The following is a 20098-nucleotide window of genomic DNA, read 5'->3' as shown; positions in this document are numbered from 1 at the left end:
GAAAAATAGTAAGAGATTTGAAAGTAGAGGGGGGAGGGGGAAATGCAAAATGATAGGAGTAGACCGGAGGGGGTGGGATGAAGCTAAGAGCTGGAAAGGTGATTGGCGAAAGTGATACAGAGCTGGAGAAGGGAAAGGATCATGGGACGGGAGGCCTCAGGAGAAAGAAAAGGGGGGGGGGGAGCACCAGAGGGAGATGGAGAACAGGCAAACAACTAAATATGTCAGGGAAAATATATATAGATTATGAAATAATATGTAGATTACTGGAGTTTTACAGAACATGATTTAAGATTAAAAGAGATTGGAGAGCAATCAATTTAGAGGGTCAGGAGGGTAATTAATTGAGGTGAAGACTGAAAAAACTTATGGTAGACACACACAGTAGACCAGGGAAGTCAGTTAAACCAGGTATAAATTTTGAGTTTGCCACAGAATTTACTTTTGTACAAACAAATTAGAGTGCCTAACAATTTTAATTCTATATACTGAATTAAAGGACACTGATGATGAAACACGAATAATTGCTACACGCCTACAATAAGATGTTTACAATTTAAACGCAATTCACTCCTACTCAGATCAAATGAAAACATCCATCAAAACTGTTCCTTAGAGCAGCTTTTGAGGACACTTCATAGATTATAACGATTTGAAAAATGTCATGGTTGTACTTTTATCTATAAGCTAATAAAAGATGGCTGTGTTTCATTCATTGTGAAAACAAAATCCTGGATGTGTGCAATAATGTGAAGAATGCATGTCACACTTTACTTTTATGCGGACAAAAAGAGATGCCAATTGGCACCAGAGTGCTTGAGGCATATTTGAATGGCTGAATAAATAGAGTACACCATAACTTTTCAATCGACAATCAACAAGAAATGAATAATAAACAAGCATAAATCACTAATGCTCCTTCACATACTGCAACAGCTCAAATTTAACGGTTCACCACTTAAGACAAGAAATAGATATTTGACAATTGCAACTAGCAACCACATATAGACTGCAGTAAATTTTCCTTCACATATAAACCTGGACTTGGTTCAAATGATAAACAAAGACAGCCAGCTTAGCAAGATTCCAGTAGCATCTCTACAACTACCAAAATACATGAGTAAATGGTTTAACTGACTGTTAGTAGAACATAGCACATTACAGCCCTTTGACCCATGTTCTTCTGATAACCTTTTAACCTACTCTAAGATCAATCTAGCCAGCTGGTGGAATAGTGTATCTGCACTGGACCTTGAGTGGTCCCAAGTTCGAATCCAGGCGGCTCCCTGCAGGCTTTCTATCTGTGCTGGGTTGAGCATCAAGTCAGCACTCGGCCTCATAAAAAACAGACAATGCTAAAGGAACAGCAAGGTTGCTGCCCGATCCGCTACAAGCAGCATTAAGGAACTAAAACAAAACCAATCCAACCCTTCCCTCCCATGCAGCCTTCCATTTGTCTATCACCTACTCTGTTTAAATGGTTTACTGAATGTTAGTAGAACACAGAACATTACAGCACAGTACAGCTCTATGACCAATGACGATCTGCTGACCTTTTAGATAGATAGATAGATAGATAGATACTTTATTCATCCCCATGGGGAAATTCAACTTTTTTTCCAATGTCCCATACACTTGTTGTAGCAAAACTAATTACATACAATACTTAACTCAGTAAAAAAAATATGATATGCATCTAAATCACTATCTCAAAAAGCATTAATAATAGCTTTTAAAAAATTCTTAAGTCCTGGCGGTAGAATTGTAAAGCCTAATGGCATTGGGGAGTATTGACCTCTTCATCCTGTCTGAGGAGCATTGTATCGATAGTAACCTGTCGCTGAAACTGCTTCTCTGTCTCTGGATGGTGCTATGTAGAGGATGTTCAGAGTTATCCATAATTGACCGTAGCCTACTCAGCGCCCTTCGCTCAGCTACCGATGTTAAACTCTCCAGTACTTTGCCCACGACAGAGCCCGCCTTCCTTACCAGCTTATTAAGACGTGAGGCGTCCCTCTTCTTAATGCTTCCTCCCCAACACGCCACCACAAAGAAGAGGGCGCTCTCCACAACTGACCTATAGAACATCTTCAGCATCTCACTACAGACATTGAATGACGCCAACCTTCTTAGGAAGTACAGTCGACTCTGTGCCTTCCTGCACAAGGCATCTGTGTTGGCAGTCCAGTCTAGCTTCTCGTCTAACTGTACTCCCAGATACTTGTAGGTCTTAACCTGCTCCACACATTCTCCATTAATGATCACTGGCTCCATATGAGGCCTAGATCTCCTAAAGTCCACCACCATCTCCTTGGTCTTGGTGATATTGAGACGCAGGTAGTTTGAGTTGCACCATATCACAAAGTCCTGTATCAGTTTCCTATACTCCTCCTCCTGTCCATTCCTGACACACCCCACTATGGCCGTGTCATCAGCGAACTTCTGCACATGGCAGGACTCCGAGTTATATTGGAAGTCTGATGTGTACAGGGTGAACAGGACCGGAGAGAGTACGGTTCCCTGCGGCGCTCCTGTGCTGCTGACCACCGTGTCAGACCTACAGTCTCCCAACCGCACATACTGAGGTCTATCTGTCAAGTAGTCCACTATCCAATCCACCATGTGAGAGTCTACTCCCATCTCCGTTAGTTTGTGCCTTAAGATCTTGGGCTGGATGGTGTTAAAGGCACTAGAGAAGTCAAGGAATGTAATCCTCACAGCACAACTGACCCCCTCTAGGTGAGAGAGTGATTTGTGCAGCAAATACGTGATAGCATCCTCCACTCCCACCTTCTCCTTATACGCAAACTGAAGAGGATCCTGGGCGTGCCTGGTTTGTGGCCTCAGATTCTGTATTATCAGCCGCTCCATGGTCTTCATCAGTAAACCTGAGTTTCTTCAGTATACCTAATGTATCTGCCTCTACCAACATCCCTAGGAGAACATTTCATGCACCTATCACTCTCTGTGTAAAGAACTTGCCTCTGAAATCTACTCCCTTATACTTTCCCCCAATTACCTTAAAGTCATGCCCCCTCATATTAGCAATTACCACCTTAGGAAATAGTCTTGGGTTATCCACTCAATCTATGCCTCTTATCATCTTATACTCCTCTGTCAAGTCACCTCTCATCCTCCCAGAAAAGCCCGAGCTCACTCAACCTGCCTTCATGATACACACACTCTAGTCCAAACATCTGGACAAAATTACAATAAAATTAAATCTCAAACATCAAATAAATTCCTTAATCTTTCATTAATGAAAAGCCATAAAATTGCAACTGTAAACTACGATGACCAGTTTGGTTCAATTGTGTGATGATTGTAAATGATGCACATGTTTCTGTTCAACAACTACAAAGCTCATTGGTTTTGTAATTCTTAGGAGACTCTGCAGTACTGAGACAATGTATGAGCATGTCTTTGTTAAAGGAGATTTTCTTTGCAGTAATGCATCAGCTGTGTTTGATGTTTACGGCTGCAGAATATTTAGGCAAGGGGAATATTAAAAAGCATTAACTGAAATGTAATGAGTTGTTGACCTGGATAAATTTAAAAGGGTAAAGAGACCGGGGAAGTGACAGTGGGAATTTTTGATGACTAGAGCCACTGGAGAACATTCAAACTGCTTGCATCACTGTCTGGTATGGAGGGGCCACTGCACAGGATTGGAAAATGCTGCAGAAGGTCGCAAACTCAGTCAGCTCCATCAAGGGCACTAGCCTCCACAGCATGAAGGACATCTTCAAAAAGCAATGCCTCAAAAAGGCAGCGTCCATCATTAAGGATCCCCATCACCCAGGAGGACATGCCCTCTTCTCACTGCTACCATCAGGGAGGAGGAGGAGGAGGAGTGGGAGCCTGAAGACACCCACTCAGTGTTTTAGGAACAGCTGTGCCATCAGATTTCCAGAGGGACAATGAAGAAACCTCACTAACATTTTGCTCTCTTTTTGCACTGCTTATTTAATATAATTATATATACATATATTGCAAAACAATAAATTAGAATATATCTTATTGTAATATATCTTTTCTATGTATTGCTGCTGCAAAACAACAAATTTAGTGTCAGTAATATTAAACACAATGCTGATTCAATGAAGTCAAATGGACTCTTGGAACACAGAACAGTAGAGCACAGAAACAGGCCCTTTGACTCATGATCTTGTGCCAAACTGATTAAACCAGTGGTTAAACGTCTAGCTAAACTAATCCCTTCTGCAACACAATGCCCATAGCCCTCTATTCCCTGCATATAAATGTGCCTGAGCTTCTTGAATGCCTTTATGATTCTGGCAACATCAGCACACAACAGTGCATTCCAGGCACCCATCAATTTATGTGTAAAGGAAAACTTGCCCCATGCTCTAGCGGAGGCAGTAGTGAGCCAGCTTCTTGAACTGCTGCAGTCCTTCAAAGCCAAAGTACAAAAAAAAACGTGTCAGAAAAAGTCCTCTGCTGGGGGCGGGGGAAAGGAGATAAAAAATCAAAACAAGAATAAGCTTACCAATCCCACACATACAAGGTAGCCGCATTGCTACCCCAACTTGCTACATCCATCTAACTCTGCTTTTTATGTGCTCGTTTCACCTTCAGTCACCTCAAATACCCACTGATCCCTTATTCACATCTCAGCAGCAGCATCCAACCCCTCCAGTTCAAAGTGCAAAGTAAAGTTATTATCAGCATATATATGTTACAACATACTACCCTGAGATTCATTTTCTTGCAGGCAATCATGAGCAAAATAGAATTTTTATGAAAAACCTTACATAAACAAAGACTGACAAACAACCAGCATACAAAAGAAGACTAGGCATCTGTTAGTCTCGTGAGACCGTGGATTTGCGCCTTGAAAGGTTTCCAGTGCGCAGGTCTGGGCAGGGTTGTATGGGAGACCGTCAGTTGCCCAAGCTGCAACTCCCCTCTCCACGCCACCGATGTTGTCCAAGGGAAGGGCACCAGGACTTGGCACCAGTGTGGTCACAGAGCAATGTGTTGTTAAGTGCCTTGCTCAAGGACATAACATGCCGCCTCAGCTGGGGCTCAAACCACTGACCTTCAGATCACTAGACCGATGCCTTATCCACTAGGCCACGCGCCAACACAAAAGACTAACTGTGCAAATAAAAATACTACTGAGAATAAGTGTCCTTGAAAGTGACCCAGTAGGTGAGAGAACAAGTTCACCGTAGTGTGACTGAAGGTATCCATCCTGGTGCAGGAGTATGATGGCTGGAGGGTAATAGTTGTTCCTGAACCTGGTAGTTTGGTACCCAATTCTTCTGTCCCTCCTGCCCGACAGTAGTAGCGAGAAGAGGACATGGCCTCGATGGTGGGGATCTTCAACGACCAATGCTGCTTTCTTGTGGCAGCGCATACCTTGCTGAACTTTACTGAATATCTTCATGGACAACATCGCGTTGAATGGATTGTCTCTGTATCCAGCACATGCTGCTGTCAGCACCTCATGGCTCCTATTTGCTGAAGGATGATAGATTTCAATCTACATAACCTCAACAAAAAAATTCCACCGCATTAACTTCAAAACTCTACATGATATTTGATGTTGTACAAAAGTAGTTAAAACAACTGGGTGAGAATGAAAGGTTTCCAGAAAAATCCTTTCTGTCATCTAGATTCAATATATAAAGCCTGATGACTCATAACAGAAAGTACCATGAAATAGAAAACATATTAAACAATGCACTTTCCATTCCATTGGCATTCATTCTACATTGACTGAGGAAACTAAGTCAGAGAAACTTGGAATTTATAAACTGCAAAGAAAATTATGTGCAAGGATAAATGCTGAGCTTGCATAACAAGTGAATATTAGAATAATGACACTGAGATTCAATTTATGCAAAAAAAATCATTTTAATCAAAGATTCTCAAGGTTCACAATAAAAGCCAAAATCGTAAAGTCCAATGAATCATAAGCTGTTGTCTGAGCGAATGCATGCATGAAATTACTACCATATATTACTCCACTATTACCACAGGGTGTTGTGCCCATGTGATATCACTGTCTCTTCAATCTTGCATCTCCCATTCTAATTTCATTCAGATTTAATAAATGTAAGAATAGATCGACAGAAACTTAACTGGCAGGAAAGACTGCCAGGGTTGGAAAATTTTTTCAAGAGCTGTTAATACAGCAGGGAAGAGATTATAATTGTAATTTGCCATGGCAATAGGAGATATCTAGCCAGAGTGGAACTCCATTTCTATTCATGCAAAGTCTATTAAAGCACCTTGGGAAAAAAGGATCTTTGAAGAACTTGCCGCTTTTAGCAACACACGCAAAATGTTGGAGGAACTCAGCAGGCTGAGACCCTTCAGCAATGTGCTCTTTTCCATGGATGCTGCCTGGCCTGCTGAGTTCCTCCAGCATTTTGTGTGTGTTGCTTAAGATTTCCAGCATCTACAGATCTTCTCTCATTTGTGTTATGGCTTTAGGCAAGCAGCTTCAGACCAAAAGAAATCCTTGCACTGAAAAATCCTTGCGATAAATGAGGGAAGTGCAAGACAAAGATATATTCCAAATTAGAAGAAATTTTCCAATGGAAGGACACTACCATGACTGACAAGTGAAGTCAGAGCAAAAGTAAAAGCAAAAGAGAGGGCATACAAGGAATGCAAAGCTAGTGGGAAGATAGAGGACTGGGAAGCTTTTAAAAACTTGCAGAAGGAAACTAAGAAAGTCATTATGAAGGAAAAGATGAATTATGAAAGAAAGCTGGTGACTAATATCAAAGAAGACATTAAAAGCTTTTTTAAGTATATAAAGAATAAAAGAAAGTTGAGGGTAGATATAGGACCAATAGAAAATGACTCTGGAGATATTGTAATGAGAGAGACAGAGATGGCATATTTTGCATCAGTCTTTACAGTGGAAGACATTTGCAGTATACCAGACATTCAAGAGTATTGGAGAACTGAAGTAGAGTCAGTGAAAATTATGACTAAGAAGGTGCTCAGGAAGCTTAATGGTCTGAGGGTGGATAAATCTTCTGGACCTGATGGAATGCACCCTCGGGTTCTGAAGGAAATAGCTGGAGAGATTGTGGAGGCATTGACGATGATCTTTCAAGAATCGATAGATTCTGGCATTGTACCAGATGACTGGAAAATTGTAAATGTTACTCCACTATGTAAGAAGGGTGGAAGGTAGCAGAAAGAAAACTATAGACCTGTTAGCCTGATGTCAGTGGTTGGGAACTTGATGGAATCGATTGTTAGGGATGAGATTATGGAGTACCTGGAGGCACATGACAAGATAGGCCAAAGCCAGCATGATTTCCTGAAAGGAAAATCTTGTCTGACAAACCTACTGCAATTTTTTGAGGAAATTACATGCAGGGTAGACAAAGGAGATGCAGTAGATGTGGTGTACTTGGATTTTCAGAAGGCCTTTGACAAGGTGCTGCACATGAGGCTGCTTAGCAAGATAAGAGCCCATGGAATTATAGGGGAGTTACTAGCATGGGTGGAGCATTGCTCGTAATGCTTGGCAGAAAACAGAGAGTGGGAATAAAGAAATTCTATTCTGGCTGGATGCCGGTTACCAGTGGAGTTCCATAGGGGTCGGTGTTGGGACCGCTGCTTTTTACGATGTACGTCAATGACTTGGATGATGGGATTAATGGATTTGTGGCTAAATTTGATGATGATACAAAGATAGATGGAGGAGCAGGTAGTGTTGAGGAAACAGAGAGCCTACAGAGAGACTTAGATAGTTTAGGAGAATGGGCAAAGAAGTAGCAAATGAAATACAATGTTGGAAAGTGTACGATCATGCACTTTGGTGGAAGAAATAAACACGCAGACTATCATTTAGATGGGGAGAGAATTCAAAATGCAGAGATACAAAGAGACTTGGGAGTCCTTGTGCAGGATACCCTACAGGTTAACCTCCAGATTGAGTCAGTGGTGAAGGCGGCGAATGCAATGTTGGCATTCATTTCTAGAGGTATAGAATATAAGAGCAGGGATGTGATGTTGAGGCTCTCTAAGGCACTCGTGAGACCACACGGAGTATTGTGTGCAGTTTTGGGCTCCTTATTTTAGAAAGGATATACCGACATTGGAGAGGGTTCAGAGAAGATTCACGAGAATAATTCCAGGAATGAAAGGGTTACCGTATGAGGAACGTCTGGCAGCTCTTGGAGTTCAGGTAAATGAGGGGGGATCTCAAAGAACAATTCCAAATGTTAAAAGGCCTGAACAGATTAGATATGGCAAAGTTATTCCCATATAGGGGGTTCTAGGACAAGAGGGCACAACTTCAGGATTGAAGAACATCCAATTAGAACAGAGATGCAGAGAAATTACTTTAGTTAGAGGGTGGTAAATCTGTGGAATTTGTTGCCACGAGCGACTGTGCAGCAAAGTCATTGGGTGCATTTAAGGCAGAGATAGATAGGTTCTTGATTAGCCAGGGCATCAAAGGGTAAGGCAGGGGAGTGGGGATGACTGGAAGAATTGGATCGGCCCATGATTGAATGACAGAGCAGATTCAATGGACCAAATGGCCTACTTCTGCTCCTATATCTTATGGTCTTATTTCTCTCAAGGTATGTATTTTGATGTAACTTTTCAAAATGTGGATGGCTGTCTGAAGATGCTGAAATCTTTTGAGGAGAAGGATGTGAAAATACCCTCACCACTGCTAACTGTGAAGGCTGTCTTCCCAATCTTATCAGGACAAACACTCAGTGTCGACATGTATCTCTCTTTGATGGCCTCGTGTTCAAGAAGCAGAGAAGAACATCGTTCAAGGAAATGCTATTTCTATGTAACACACACAAATTGCTGCAGGAACTCAGGCAGCATCTATGGAGAGGAGTAAAGAGTCGAAGTTTCATGCCAAGACCTTTCAGCAGGATCAGCACCTGCAGAATCTCGAGTTTATGCTATTCATATGGGCATGCTAGATAGACTGGCAGTGCCATCCACCTGTCTTCCTATTACTCCAGTGATAAAAGTCACTGCCAAGGTGAACCCAGAGTGTGCCAACCCTACAGCAACTCTAGGCATGAAATAGTTTATTGCCTGCTGAAAGTGTAGACAGTGGGGAGAGGTTACAAAACACTACACTGCTGAGAACCAATGTGGTGAGTCTGCCCAAACGGAAATCAATGCAATGCCCAAGTAGTGAGATGAGGAAACTGCAGAGAAGACTGCAGTATTCACATCTTCTTCCGAAGAAACCCAGTGTCACACAGACAGCAGCAGTATGGCGAGGAGGATGAAAACACAGAGCAACCAGCAGCGTGAAGGAGCTATGGTAGAAACTCCCAAAATCGCCTCTAAATCCAGTGCAGAGACTGCAGACTAGAACAAAAACAATCAGGGGCAGAAGTGAGCCAGTTTACTGAAGGGAGGAAAAGAAAAGCCTGCAAAGTCTCATGGTGCCAATGTCTGGAGATACTGCAGTGCAACAGTGGCAACTTCTCTAAAGAGTTCCTAGACAGTTGTTAGTAGGGAACAGACTACATAGGGAAAGTTCACAGTCAAAGTAAATTTATTATCAAAGTACCGGTACATCTATGTCACCATATGCTACCCTGAGATTAATTTTCTTGCAGGCATACTCAACAAATCCAAGAAACATATTAGAATCAATGAAAGATGGCACCCAAAGGACAAACAAACAACCATGTGCAAAAGACAACAAAGTGTGCAAATACAAAAGAAAAAATAAATAATAATAAATAAATAAGCAATAAATATCGAGAACATGAGATAAAGAATCCTTGAAAGTGAGTCCATTGTTCAGTGATGGGGCAATTGAAGTTGAGTGAAGTTATCCCCACTGGTTCAAGAGCCTAATGGTTGAGGGTAATAATTGTTCCTGTGGGGTCCTGAGGCTCCCGTAGCTTCTTCCTGATGACAGCAGCAAGAAGCGAGCACGGCCTGGGTAGTGGCAGTCCTTGATGATGCATGCTGCTTTCCTCTGTACAGATGTGCTCATTGGTGGGGAGGGCATTATCCATGACGGACTGGGCCGTATCCAATACTTTTTATGGAATGTTCCATTTAAGGGCATTGGTGTTTCCATACCAGACCATGACACAACCAGTCAACAAAAAGTTGCAAGAAAATGTTTGTGAACCCTTTGCAATTATCTCATATTCTGCATTAATTACTCATAAAAATGTGGTCTGATCTTCATCTAAGCCACAATAATAGACAACCACAATCTGCCTAAACTAAAACACACAAACAATTCTTTTCATCAATAATGAGTACATCATTTAAACAATCACAGTCTAGGATCAAGGAAGTATGTGAACCTCTAAGGTAATGCCTTGTAAGTATAAAATAGAGCAGGAGGCCTTGTGGTGCACATGATGGAGATCATGCAGAAGATGCTATTGCCAATCCAAACTGACTGGGGTCTGCAAGCAAGGAAATAGAGGATCCAATTGAAGCTTATCGATTAGTTTTGCGAGGGTGAAGATACTGAATGCTGAGCGGTAGTTGCTAAAGAATAATGTATGATCTTTGCTGTCCAGATTTTGAGGGCTGAGTGACCAGACAATGAAATGTTCCACAAGGTAAAGACTTGTGATAGAAAACAAAACAATTGACAGTGCTCCCCAATTTTAGGGCATTAAAAGCAAAGACGGGCTCCAAAGAAAATCTCAGCACCCCTGGCAACTAGATTCAGTGCAGTAATCCCTGCACCTCACCTCCAGAAAACTGCAAGCAGCACCAAAAAAGATCAAAATGAAACTACACTTATTGTACAGATTCTGCCCCAAAAACATTGCTGCCTTCTCCACCGCAGTCAAAGTATTAAAAAAATCTTGTACCTCAGTCCTGGGCAAGTGCAGCATTTCAAAAAATGAGCATGCGACAACAAAGAAACTAACCACATTAACACTAAAGGTATAGGAGGCATCAGAAGCACTGTGCAATGAAAGATTACTGTCCTGATGAAGGGACTCGGTGGAAAACATTGCCTCTTTATTCCTCCCCCTAGTTGCTGCCTGATCTGCTGAGATCCTTCCGCATTTTGTATGTGTTAATCTGGATTTCCAGCATCTGCAGAAATTCTTGTGCTTAAGTCTTGCAATGTTCTGTTACTTCGCCAAGATCAAGGCAACTACCAGCTACAGTTCAGCTTACTGCACTTCAGCAACCATCCGCAGTGGTCACGTTGGTAGCCCAGATTTAGGCAACCTGATCAGGAGGCCAAGGAACAATTCTTCCAGTTTGGAAACTCTGCTCTGGAGACAATTTTGTCATCAAAGCTAAAGAGATAGTGGCAGGGGTGGAAGTGTTTATTGTATAAAGATACTCCATTCAAGCTCATCAATAAAATCAAAGCGTAGCACAAAATGAAAACAGGCCCTTTGGCCCAACTCATCCATGCCAACCATGGTGGCACCTAATCTATACCTATTTGCCTATATCCCTCTAAATCTGCGTTCTACTGGAGTGCTGGAAAAAGATGCTGTGAACTAACATGGCTTAAGGTCCATGCTGAAGGGCCTACTTCAAAGACCTCATGTCATTCACACATATTGGTTGAAATCTGGATTAAACTCCATAACCTATAACTTTATGGTTGCAAATGAGGAGAGCATCTCTTTGAAATCTATCAAATATAGAAAGACCGAGAGGAAGTGGATGTGGAGAGATTGTTTCCTACAGTGGGGGAGTCCAGGACCAGAGGGTACAGGTTCAGAACAGAGGGATGTTCTTGTAGGACAGAGGTGAGGAGGCATTTCTTTAGCCAGAGGGTAGTGAATTTGTGGAATTCATTGCCGCATACAGCTGTAAAGGTGAAAGTTGATAGGTTCCCGGTTTGTTGGAGCAACAAAGGTTACAGAGTGAAGGCAAGAGAATGGGGTTGAGAGGAATAATAGATCATCCATGTTAGAATAGTGGAACAAACTCGATAGTTTGAATGTAGTCTGAATGGCCTAATTCTGCTCCTACATCATATGATCTTAATATTGACAACCAATATGTGCTAATGTTGAGCAACTGGAATAAAATGGCTTATTATGAAAGTATTGCTTGAAAGTTCTGTATCTTTATGAGGAAAGTGCATATTTTGAAAGAAAAGTTAACAGAATCTGGAATCAAAAGTGTGCCAACTTGGCCGTATCTCGTAAGACTTGGCCAGAGCTGTTGAAGAGCATAGTATTATGCTTCAAACTGGCACTATCTATGAGTTCGTGACGAAAGCTAACATCACACTCATCTGCATTCAAAAAGTAGAGAAAGATGAGATAAGAAATTTCTGACCAATTTAGCATGGAATACAAGATTCTGTCCAAAGTCATCCCAATCAAGTCTGCTCTGGGGGTGGTGATTCATCCAGATCAGAGCTGCACTCCACCCAGTAGGAAATTGCCCAACAGCCTTGCACTATTCAGTGATGCAATCACCTATATAAAGGTCAGAGGAGTGGGCACTTGCTGAATCTGCCTGGATCAGGAAAAGGCCCTTGACAGAATATCACCCACCCGCATGATGGGCAAATGGGGCTCTGGAAGGAACAAGCAACTGGATAGTTGCAAGAAAAAAGTTTGTGAATTCTTTGCAATTACTTGCATTAATTGCTCATAATTAATCTGATCTTCTCATCTTCTAATCTGGTCTGATCTTCATCTAAGTCACAATAATAGACAAACACACAAACAATTATATTTCTTCTTGTCAATATTGAGTACACCATTTAAACAATCATAATCTACGTTCAAAAAAGTATGTGAACTGGGGTAATGGCTTCTCCAAAAACTATTTGGAGTCAGGTGTTCCAATTAATGAGATGAGATTGGAGGTGTGGGTTGTAGAGGCACCGTGTCCTATTAAAAAAAAACAAAGAAAGTCAGGTTACTGACAGGACCTGCCCTTCTCAAGAAAGATCTGTTTATGTACACCATGCCTCGATCAGAAGAACTTTTAGTGGGCCTCAGAAAAAGAATTTTAGAGATGCTCCTCGCCGTTGTGCAAATCTGATCAGCAGTGACAGGAAATGATTGGTGGAGGTTAGTGCTGCTAAAGGAGGTTCTACCAGAGTTAAATACCAGGGTTCACAAACTTTTTCCAGCCTGGACTGTGAATAATTAAACAATGTGTTCAATAAAGACATGAAAAGTACAACTGTTTGTGTGTTGTCAGTTTAGATAGGTTGTGTTTGTCTATTATTGTGACTTAGATGAAGATCAGGCCACATTTTAGGAGTAATTAATGCAAAAAATCAGGTAATTGCAAAGGGCTCACAAACTTTGTCTTGCAACTGTGGATGTGGCACATCCAATCTAATGGTGGGAAATAGATTCCTACTGAAATCTGAAGTTACACAAAGCTGCCCAGTTTCCTCCAAACTAAAAGTAGAAGATCTGAAAACATTCAGCAGATCAGGCAGCAAGAGAAACAGAATTAATGTTTCAGGTGAAAAAACACACAATGTTAACTGAACTTCCTATTTTTCAGATTTTCAGCATCTGCAGTTATTTTTAATTGAGCCCTCTCTGTTTTATGTGTTGAGTGGGAGACTTTGCCACATCCTCCACAAAGGATTCAGGCATAGAAGGGCTGATGATCCGATGCAATGAAGGCATTCAAATTGATTGCCTACTGCTTGTTGTGCACCTGTGACCAATTCAATCTGACTTCAGGGACAAGAGCAAGGACACATTCATTGGCAAGAGGTTCCTCTTCACCATCAGATCCAATTAACCAAATGTGCAAAGCATAGAACTGGATGGAGTATACAGGTGAGGTAACACAAGAACTATAATTTTGACAACAGTGCTCCCTCTTAATCATACACCTCAAGCTGTGTGCTCTTTGACCTGTCTTTGACCGCTGGTTGTCAATGCGCTGTACTGTGGACAATCGAATGCTGTGGCCTGGCACACACTATTGTTCAGGGTTTTGCGCTTGGTACAGCTGCCACAAAGGCTCTATGGGGAAATGCCATAGTTTATAGCCCTATCAGCACCACACACTCAGCATCTAGAACCTAGATTTTTATCCAGACTGTTTGCTTAAGGAACATATGCAAAATACAAATAAAGTTGTGCTGACAGTGTTATGAAACAGTATCACTTGCTGTGTCAATTAAATTACACAAATTTGCAAATTTAATGAGTAGAGTAAATACTGTTTACAAAGAAGTTGGCAGAATTCTTTGATTTCTTCTGCAATAGCCATAAAAGCCTGAATACATATTCACTGTGAGAGAGGAACACAATTGATAGCTCACCATCAGAATATTATGTCTTAGCCTCTTGATTGTTAAATCTCCATGACAACAAAACAGAAAACATTCTTCCAATTGTATAGGTTGGTTACTTTGCTTCTTGTTGATATGATAAAATAACAAAAATTAGAACTGAGCATTAAAAATGGCTGAATATTTTCAAAGATCCGGATTTTAGTACATTTTAAATTAAGCTATAATCTTCATAGTAACAATTTTTTCTTTAGTTATAGGAACATTAAGGATAAAGCATGTTTACGTACCTCGAGCTCTTGTTCTCTCTGTAATGCAAACTGCTTAAATGACTTCACAATGATCCCAGCATTTGAGCAGTCATACACAAATATCGAGGGACTGCCCATCCAAGTTTGAAGGTCATAAATGGAGAGCGGAATATACTGAGTATAGTTCTGTCACAAAAGAAAGAAAATATTAGTTGCATGGAAAACCTGTCCTCATCTGTTAAAGCTTTCAAGCAAACAATTGCAAGTTCAGCTTTAAAAATAAAAGTACATTCATACCGCAACTTCTCAGAGTTTATCAACATACCTACTCAATATGCAAGCAGTCCCCGGGTTACGAACGAGTTCCCTTCCTGAGTCTGCCTTTAAGTCGGATTTGTACGTAAGTCGAAACAGGTACATCCGGTATTATTTAGTGTTGGCTAGTCAAACATTTGTTTTAGTATATAATATATACTTTACCTTTCTATGCATATAAAACACTTATGTATGTATTTCAATAAATAAACCACTGCGCTGTTAATTATTTAGTAATAATTGTAGCTTTCAGGGCAGGGCCTTTCACATGCTCCATTATTCTCACTTTATCCTTTATCTGTATCTTTTAAAGTTGTTCTGATCATTGACAGACTGTAGCCTAAAGCTTTTCCGATGACCGATGGCATTTCACCTCTTTCCAATTGCTATATTATTTCCACTCTATTTTCAATCGTGATCATTTTCCGTCAATGGAACAGAAAACTGTGGATTTTATGTTCTATCGCTGAGCAGCAGTGAACCATCTGAATGGCCTATCAGAGTTCTCTTTAGGAACTAGTTGACTTGATCAGCATTTCCAATCTGGCTATCTTTCACGATCGCACTTAATAAAAAAAATACAGCAGTAGCTGCGGGCGGCAGGTCCTCTGCTCCCCCGGGTCATAAACTCCACCTGCACTGAGAAAGGTTAAATGGGACAAGTGGGGGCAGTGCTGACTGTAAAGGGGTGGGGGGGGAGGTTCAGGGTGAATCTTGCTAAGAAATATTTAAGCCAAATACAAAGTTACACACTCAACACAGTGTTAACGGCAATGACTTAAAATGGTGGACAGCTTCGTGTTCCAACTTAAAAAGGCAGATGGCGTCATAATCCGACTTAAAATGGCAGACTGTGGCGGACTGCCAACACAGATGCCTTGTGCAGGAAGGCACAGAGTCGACTGTACTTCCTTAGAAGGTTGGCGTCATTCAATGTCTGCAGTGAGATGCTGAAGATGTTCTATAGGTCAGTTGTTGAGAGCGCCCTCTTCTTTGTGGTGGCGTGTTGGGGAGGAAGCATTAAGAAGAAGGACGCCTCACGTCTTAATAAGCTGATAAGGAAGGCGGGCTCTGTCGTGGGCAAAGTACTGGAGAGTTTAACATCGGTAGCTGAGCGAAGGGCGCTGAGTAGGCTACGGTCAATTATGGAAAACCCTGAACATCCTCTACATAGCACCATCCAGAGACAGAGAAGCAGTTTCAGCGACAGGTTACTGTCGATGCAATGCTCCTCAGACAGGATGAAGAGGTCAATACTCCCCAGTGCCATTAGGCTTTACAATTCAACTGCCAGGACCTAAGAACTTTTTTTTTTTTTTTAAAGCTATTATTAATGCTTTTTGAGTTAGTGATTTAGATGCATATCATATTATTACTGAGTTAAGTATTGTATGTAATGAGTTTTTGCTACAACAAGTGTATGGGACATTGGAAAAAATGTTGAATTTCCCCATGGGGATGAATAAAGTATCTATCTATCTATCTATCTATCTATCTCCTCCCTCCGTTCATAAGTACAAGTTGTTTGTAGGTCAGACATTCGTAACTCAGGGACTGTCTGTATAAAACTCCTCACACAGTCTTTTTATGAAGAGAAATCAACTTTAAAAATATAGTCAATTACACAATTCTGGTTAAAACTTTTAAGACCAAGTGAACACAACTATTTTTAAAAGATTAGTATTAAAATAAATTATTTTATTTCTAAACATGGAGATGTCAATCAGAGTGGCTCTTAAATACTTAATTGTTCCATTCTCAGTTGCAGTTAACCATAGCGAGGGCAGTATTTCCATAATGGGGGAAGTGGGCACTCTTCATGAGCCACAGCAGACCATATGGTGTCCTCCTTCAAAGCAGATATGATGTAAATGATTTGCACATTACCTCACATCCAGCAGTGGCTAATTAGACAATAGACAATAGGTGCAGAAGTAGACCATTCGGCCCTTCGAGCCTGCAATTGCCAATTACTGTGCGATTGGAGTCTCATACCATAAAGGCCAGGCCAGGAAACAGGGCAACAAGTTCCTATTTCTAAACCTGCCTGCTTCATTTTCATTTCTATTAGTTTTCATCATTTCCAGTGTTTGCTAAACTGGCATCATACCCTTAAACAAAAGTACTGTAATTTCCGACTTAATGATTTTGTATAATTGCATTAGGCCTCTGAATACATAACCACTTTCCTATTGCATGACCAATTTAGAAATCAAAACTATATTTCCCAGTAGTGAAAAATCAAGGTTTCAATTAAAAAAGTCTGCATGAAAGGACTGAAGTATCGCAAATAACAATTGAATTAATCTAGAGAATTCAAATGCTCAGACCACTAGGAACATTTTAGATGTTAGGCGGCACAGTAGTGTAGTGGTTAGGAAGATGCTTTACAATACAGGCCACCCAAGTTCAATTCCCACTGCTGCCTGTAAGGAGTTTGTACCTTCTCCCCATGACCGCATGGGTTTCCTCCGGGTGCTCTGGTTTCCTCCCACAGTCCAAAAATGTACTGGTTAGTAGGCTAGTTGGTCATTGTAAATTGTCCCATGATTAGGCCAGGATTAAATCGGGAGATTGCTGAGCAACATGGCCTGAGGGGGCAGAAGGGCCTATTCCATGCTGTATCTCAATAAATACATAAATAAATAAATTAGAATGGATCTACAACAGATGCTACTTAAAGGATGTGATCAATTCCACAAGTGCACAAACTGAGCTTACAAAACTATATCTTCCAATCTCAGTTTTGTTTCATCTGCAAACTTGCTCAGTAAAAGTCAGGTTATTTATTACATGCAAGTTAATAAAATAATTTGAGCAGACTGCAGTATGATGCAAAAGATTCCCCTTATCTGCAAGAAACCCAATTGCAAAAGTCTTTCAAAATGGGAAATGTGACATTTTCCCAGTTGAAAAACAAAGAATAGCAAAATCTTGGAAACTTGATGTAGTTTAATTACTATAGTTTGTTATGCACAACTGAAAGGTTATCACCCCAGAACACAGAACATTACAGCACCGTACAGGTCCTTCAGCCCATGATGTTGTGCCGATCCTTTAACCTACTCAAAGATCAATCTAACCCTTCCCTCCCACACAGTCTTCCATTTCAGAGGAAAGGGTTAGACCTGTCTGTTATATAATTTGTCATTTTCTAAAGGTGATCTGGTTCTTTGCAAGTGACCAAAAGCCACAAGTGACCAATGCACATATGCATTTCAGTTAAACAGCTCCTAACACAAGTTTACCAATCCAGAATAAATACATAATTTTCAAGTAATATATATTCTTTTAAGGTAAAAAAAAAAGCTGTCAAGCTGTATCATCAAAGATAACATGATAAAGGAAAAAAAAAGAACACTGCCAGAGAAAAAAAATTTCAAAACTTAGTGGATAAAGCATTGGTATGGAAGAGGCAGGTGGAATATAATAACTGTCAGGTGGGAATCACATCATACATGAAAGGGATTGACGAATTACAAAAGTCAGCGTTGTCGTGACAAACTAAAGAGCCTGCTATTGTATGACTTCATGACTGTCTATGAAAAAGACATTCCTGGAAATACATAGAAAGAAAAAAAAACTACATTGGAAAGTAAATAATTAACAGAGATCAACCAAATATTTCATGTCCATCTTCATGAAATTGGGCACTGAAAGCTTCCCAGAAATAGTGGCGATCTATAGGTCAAGCACAAGAAGCTCAGAGAATTTTGTATTAGTAGAAAAATAATGCTGAAATAACTGGGATTAAAAGATGATAAATGATCAGGGCCAGCAGAAGACGGTGGCTACAGAAATGATCGGTAACTAGTGTTCTATTAATAAAATTCCGAAGATTCTAAAATAGCTCTCGGGCTGGAAGATAGAAAATGTAACTCCACTATTTAAGAAAAGCAAGGGAGAGAATGGGAACTGCAGACAAGTTAACCTAATAGCAGTGGTAGGAATATGTTAGAATATTTTATTAAGGAACTGACAAAGTGCGTCTGGAAAATAATAAGAAGGCTGGGATGGGACAACATGTTAGTATAAAAGGAAAGTGATGTTTGACAAATCTTTCATTGTAATTGGCACAATAGATATGAGCAAACTAATTAATGCAACACATCTGAACTTCTGAAGGACTTCAAATAAGATAGCTTCTAAGAGATTATTAAACAAATTAACTCACATTGTTTTTCAAGGTCAATAGCATCATACATTGAGGATGGTAAGTGAACCTAAAACTTTTCCGGAGGAGGTCAGAACAGTGCTGCAAGTTTTATTGGCTGCTGGAGCCCCACCTGTTTAGAACCTTTATTAATGGTTTGAAAGAAGAGATCAAAAATATTTTTGCTGATATGATAAAGCTAGGTTGTAATGTGGGTTGCAAGGAGAATGTTATGAGGCTCTAGGGCAGGGGCTCCCAACCTTTTTTATACCATGGGCCCCTAGCATTAACGAGAGGTTTGCGGACCCAGATTGAGAATCCCTACCCAAGGGAATTTAAGTACTGAAACAGAAAGTTAAAATGTTTCAAATGCTGAGAATTTGAAATAAGTTGCCATTCATAGGGATCCAGGCATTCTTGTGTTTGCATCACTATCATGTCTTCTCTCTAGCCACAAATGAGGTCCCAGAGAGCTGGCTAATTTTGTTCCATTGTTGAAGAAGGGAACCAGAGATAATCCTGGGAACTATAGACCACTGAGTCCTCAGTCTCATTTCAGTAGCAGGGAAGTTGCTGGATTCATCAGCATTTGGGAAACCATGGCCTAATTAGGGAGAGCCAGCATGACTTTGTGTGGGCTTTTTGATGAGGTGATGAGAGTGAAAAATGAAGGCAGAGCTGTGGTGTAGTCTACATGGAATCTAGTAAGGCATTTGACAAGGTCCCTCATGGGCGGCTCACCCAGAAGATTAAGATGCATGGGATCAATGGTGAATTGCCCACTTGGATTCAGAACTGGCTTGCCCATAGAGGACAGGGGCTAGTGGTCAAAAGGACTTCTGCTAGCTGGAGGTCTGTGATTTATGGTGTTCCACAGGGATCTGTGCTGGGATCTCCGCAGTTTGTGATGTATATCAATGACCTGAATGAAAATGTAGATAGGTGGGTTCGTAAGTTTGCAGATGATAAGAAGATTGGTAGAGTTGTGGATACCGTAGCAGATGGGCAAAGGATACAGCGGGATATAGATCAGTTTCAGATATGGGTGGAGAAATGTCAGATGGGTTTTAACCCGATCAAATATGAAGTGCTGAACCTTGGTTGGTCAAATGTAAAGAGACAGTACACTGGTAAGGGCAAGACCCTTAACAGTGTTGATGAGCAGAGAGA

The 20098-nt window shown here is 40.8% G+C and overlaps 1 protein-coding gene across 1 annotated transcript in view; it reads right to left on the bottom strand.

The window, feature by feature from the left end:
* The window catches only part of rptor (regulatory associated protein of MTOR, complex 1), a 483948-nt gene that overhangs the window by 322204 nt on the left and 141646 nt on the right, over positions 1-20098 (bottom strand). The window contains exon 5 of the mRNA XM_073026287.1: positions 14500-14646. Coding sequence (XP_072882388.1) covers positions 14500-14646 — 147 coding nt within the window. The remainder of the gene's footprint in view (positions 1-14499; positions 14647-20098) is intronic.

This window comes from Hemitrygon akajei, chromosome 22 (assembly GCF_048418815.1).
Source record: "Hemitrygon akajei chromosome 22, sHemAka1.3, whole genome shotgun sequence".
In the NCBI taxonomy this organism is placed as follows: Eukaryota; Metazoa; Chordata; class Chondrichthyes; order Myliobatiformes; family Dasyatidae; genus Hemitrygon; species Hemitrygon akajei.
The sequence above is the reverse complement of the archived record's forward strand: the minus strand, read 5'-3'. Positions and strand labels throughout refer to the sequence as shown.